The following is a 5,000-nucleotide window of genomic DNA, read 5'->3' as shown; positions in this document are numbered from 1 at the left end:
GCAAAGATCTCTGTTTTTCAGAAGTGTTGTGTCCTTCCCATGGTGTGGGTTACTAAAGCCCGCCGCACACGTTTCCTCACGTGTGCGGGGAAATTGTGGTGAGAAATTCGCCTCGCGAGGCCGTGAGGATAAAATCAAACATGTTTGATATTTTTGGCATCACGAGACAAATTCCTCAATGTGTGCGGCCATCATGAGAATCGAGCTGAGCTTGGTTTAATCAAGCAGCCAATAAAAATACATGGCATATTCACGTGACTCCAGCGGTTCAGGATGGTGTCGGAGGAAGAAATTCTAAAGTCACGTGAGAATGCCTTTTATTTTCATTGACCAAGCTCAACTCGATTCTGACGATGGCTGCACACAATGAGGAATTTGCCTCGCAAGGCGAAAAATATCAAACATGTTTGATTTTTTCCTCACGGCCTCGCAAGGCCAATTTCTCACCAAAAGTTCCCTGCACACGGTGAGAAAACAGCTGAGCAAACCGTCTTGCGAGGCAGTTAGCTCAGCTCCTTCCTCACCGTGTGTGGTGGGCTTAATATTCAGCTTTTTTGGTCATCTACTACTCAAAAAATGGATCAATGGCTAATCTACCAAAGAACAAAGAATACATGTTGCTTGAAAGATAATTATAGTTACATACTTTGGTCTGTAATTCTGTACTTTCTTGTTTGATCAGCTGCTTTGCATGTAGTTTTCCATCTGCTGGTTTGTTTATGCTAATTTCATTACAGAGTGGGTTGGAAACAGGGACATTCTTAGTGTAGAGAACTTCCTTGTGTTTTCTAAAACACAATAACAAGAACTTTAGTAAACTGGAGTACAAGTACTGTAAATGTCCTTTTAGTTGAAGTTTCCAACACCTCGTCGATTTGTGTATTCTCAGTGCAGCTCATATGGTTGAGGTAGCCTATCGTAATCTGCATTATGTATTCCTCACAATGTAGGTTAATGTGTGCCTTAAGACAACTGTAGAGGATTAATTTTGTCAGTCTTATATTTGAGGGACCTTATTATGGGAAGCATTTTGTCTTTCAGCTATTTTAGCCCATTGACTCCCAGGGTTTCCTCATTGAAGAGTAAAATCATCTGGCGTTAGGCAGAGTAAAATACTAAGTCTGGCTGGCTTGGGCCGGTTTGGGTGGCAAACGGTTTATGGGGACATAGTTTGACCCATTGACTCACAGGGGTTCCCCATTGATGAAGTAAAATCGTCTGGCATTAGACGGGGGAGTCAAAGGGTTAGGGGCAAAAATAAAGGGAGGGACTTATCTTTAGCATTGGACCAATTTATCATTATCAACCCAGTTGCTATGTTAATTTTTGTTTGTTTTTCAGGGGATGGGATTTGGGATTACAAGAAAATTAATAATGCGCACACAGTAAGTTAGCCGGTTTTTTTCTTGGTACACTGTCCTCAATATTGCGTCAAGACAAGAACTTTGAAAAGACTTGTATAAATAATTGCTTATGTCAGCAATTGGGAATGTTTTAGTGATCTTGTATTTTGGTTCAAGTTAAGACATCATTCTTGATTGTTTAAATTTAAACTTGCGACTTTTATTAGGGTTTTGAACGAATAAGGACTTTAAGATCTACGACGGTGACAGTTGACGAAGACGTCACCTCAAAATATAACTTGGCTCTATCACGAGTCTTTGTGATTATTCATTCTCGTTCACGTCCTACAATATGGGCGAAGTATCCTAAAAAGAAGTTAGTACGAGTGGTTTCAGAGTGAAAAGAGAGAATGAAGATTCTCTGTTGCGTGCTTATGTTGTCGTCAAAACCTCAAATTTAGTGATTTTGTGTTGTTGTTACACAGAGGACCGCAAACATACCTGCTAAAATCTGTGCTACATACATGTATGCAGCACGATTATTTATGCTCTTTTAACCAATGGTATTATTGTTTTGTGGCCTTGTCGTAGTTGTACTGTAGCCGGCGTCGTTTCTTAAACTCGCTAATGATTAGACCTGCCAACATCTGATACAGGAAAGTCTTAGTAAAAAAATTTAAATGTACGGAAAAACTACAAGTCCTTTGAAAAAGTAGTTTAACCCATTGACTCCCAGGGGTTCCCCATTGACGAGTAAAATTGTCTGGCGTTAGACAGAGTAAAATGCTAAGTCTGGCCGGTTTAGGCCGGTGTGAGCATCAAAGAGTTGATATTGAGTAATTTTTTTTTCATTGAATGTCACCCTCTTCAAGATCCAATGGTTGCTTGCTGTATCATAATGTATTCCTGGAATTATATTGTTGGAATAATTTTGCGTTAACATAAGCACCAGCTGATGCCTGGTAAATATGATTAACAGTCAGAACCACCTTAGCTGTTCGAGTATTCACATTTATTTTTTGAGACCAGAAACTTTTTGGTAATCTTGTGACAAGAAAAATGAAATTTTTTTGTGGGGAAATAAGGAGAGCCAGCAGGTCCAGGAATGGTTTTTGTCTAAAAAGTAGAAAATGAAGGGACACAGGGACAGGGCCAGAAGTAGAGACTAAAGTCTGTTTTCCTTCATGTCTGAACTAGATGATGTCATATGAACCCATTTGGGCCAAGATGGCAGTATGCAATGATGCAGCAAGCAGAATGATGCCAAAAAAAATTTTGCTCAACGAGTGTGCCTTCTTGCAATGTTAAGCTCACAACTGTTTCTATTATTGTTTTTATCCGCCATTCCATAAATAGCTAACTTAGCAAAAAAATTCATATTATCCCGAAGGCAGGGCTGAGAGGCTACCTCTGTGCAAATCTGATTTTTCCTTGTCATAAACCAGACATCATAGCACTGGCCCTGCAGTTGACAACACTGATCACTGATAAATTAATTGATTCTTGATTAGAGCTAAACTATCAGAAATAATCATTCTTTAATATCATTTTCTAGATTGGCTGTAATGCTGTTAGCTGGGCCCCTTCTGTTTCACCTGGATCATTTATAGAGGTAATAATGTTAGAAACATTAATAGTGTTTGCAGGTTTTATGCTATTATTATGTTCAGTGCTCTGTTTTTCATTGTTTGACTAATCCACTTGATGAAGAAAGATGATCCAGGTGAGAGTAATCCTGAGAATGACTGTTTCTGGTGACATTGACTGACGTTTCCACAACTTGAGCAGAAGTCATCCTCAAACAAGACTACTGTCCCATATTTACCCATTTGGAAGTTGATCCAGACTGTGTTTAAGTCGGCTTCTGCTGTGAGGCATGCAGCCTTGTCATTGGCTTCCTGAGTCATTCTTTTCTCTCCAGCCTTGAATTTGAGCCTTTCAGCTTTGTCTTGAACACGTTCAAGCTTTCTTTTAACCTCAAAGTTGATTTTCAATTTCCCACTCTTCGCTGTTCCTCCAAGACTAGTTGTTTTGCTTTAATTTCCACTGAGGTCATTAATTTTTTGCCCGAATTTTGGCTGCTTGGGAGGATCTTAAGCTTAATTTAACCGGGCTTAATCTGCTAGAACCTTTCTCTGCTCTTTCATCAAGGTGCGCATTAGCTCCAATTTAGCTTCTTGAACTCTTTCAAGCTGTTCCTCGTACCAATCTAAAGTGGTTTCGTGCAGCCTCATTCTCTGGGATTACAGAAACGAGTTCATCATTAAGGTCTTTCACTTCGATGAGATATTCTTGCAAATTGTTTACATAGCCAGGAATTATAGCCTTCCGTCCATATTGTTCAATGGTTGAATCTAATTTGTTCAGAGTGTTAGTTATTCTTTTTTTGACCGCAGCACGTTTGCTTTTTAAACTCATAATTTTCATACTCACTGTTTGGGTTGTGTGAGTCGATTACTCTGGTCGAATCCATACCAAATTCCCAAATTCCACACCACTTCTTTGATTTGGTCGTTCTATCCGGCTTCCAAGGACCAGAAAAATGTTGCTGATACTTCAACTCAAGACTTGTAATTTTTTACCATAATTTATTCCACAAGTCCAGGCTGTTTTCTACAAAGCCAAAATTCTACACGACCAAAGAAACATGACTCTATGTTCACATCTGGGTTACAAAGTCTCCTACTTACCAGTAGTTTTTCATTATGATCAGTTAGACTAACCAGTAACATGTGAAATGTCATTATCGTTCACATTAAATTTGCCTGGCACCTCTAAATATGGTAATTTTTGGTGTAAGTGTCACAGTGTGAAACTGCCCCAGCATTCCATGTCACTCCCCATTATCTGAGGTGGCGGTTAAAAGAGATGACCTGGTAGGACCTTCTTCCAGTCAGCAGTTGCTGCAAACTAGTGACAACATGGAAGGCGCAGTGGCCTCATGGTTAGTGCACCCGGCTCCGGATCAAGTGGTCCGGGTTTGGGTCCTGGCCAGGGACATTGTGTTGCGTTGTTGGGCAAGGCACTTTACTCTCACGGTGCCTCTCTCCACCCAGGTGTATAAATGGGTACCGGCAAAATGCTGGGAATAACTCTGCAATGGACTAGCATCCCATCCAGGGGGGAGTAGAAATACTCCTAGTGGCTTCATGCTAAGGAAACCGGAGATAAGTGCCGGCCTTATGGGCCTTCTGGCCCGTAAGCAGTGACTTTACCTTTACCTAGTGACAACATGGTCTCTGGTTTGGTGCACCATGGGCTCAAGAAGGTACTTTTGAGTCATCCCTTTTAGCCAAAACCATTATTTGAATTCATCATAATAAAGATTTTAAAGATGATTTTGTTTGCATCTGCGCTCACTAAGCAAATGAAAATTCACACTTGTTTGTATTTGGTCGTTAAGCCAATTAGAATTTTTGCATTTTTGTGTGCGTTCTGTTTTATTGTTTATTTTTCAAGGTCATATGAAAGACGAGCTATTTCTTTTGTTTAGTTTTTTTTCCTTCTTATCTGATTGTTATTTTCGTCATGTATTTTATACAGGGTTCGTAAAGAGTCTTGAATTCTTGAAAAAGAGTGGAAATTTGCAAACCAGTTTTCCAGACCTGGAAAAAGTCTGGAAATTAAGATGAAGTCTAGAGATTTTTTGTTTTGAAA

The 5,000-nt window shown here is 39.7% G+C and overlaps 1 protein-coding gene across 1 annotated transcript in view; it reads left to right on the top strand.

The window, feature by feature from the left end:
* The window catches only part of LOC138056747 (protein SEC13 homolog), a 16,151-nt gene that overhangs the window by 5,049 nt on the left and 6,102 nt on the right, over positions 1-5,000 (top strand). The window contains exons 7-8 of the mRNA XM_068902620.1: positions 1,342-1,385; positions 2,899-2,955. Coding sequence (XP_068758721.1) covers positions 1,342-1,385; positions 2,899-2,955 — 101 coding nt within the window. The remainder of the gene's footprint in view (positions 1-1,341; positions 1,386-2,898; positions 2,956-5,000) is intronic.

This window comes from Montipora capricornis, chromosome 7 (assembly GCF_036669925.1).
Source record: "Montipora capricornis isolate CH-2021 chromosome 7, ASM3666992v2, whole genome shotgun sequence".
Lineage (NCBI taxonomy): Eukaryota > Metazoa > Cnidaria > Anthozoa > Scleractinia > Acroporidae > Montipora > Montipora capricornis.
This window is presented reverse-complemented; position numbering and strand designations above follow the sequence as displayed.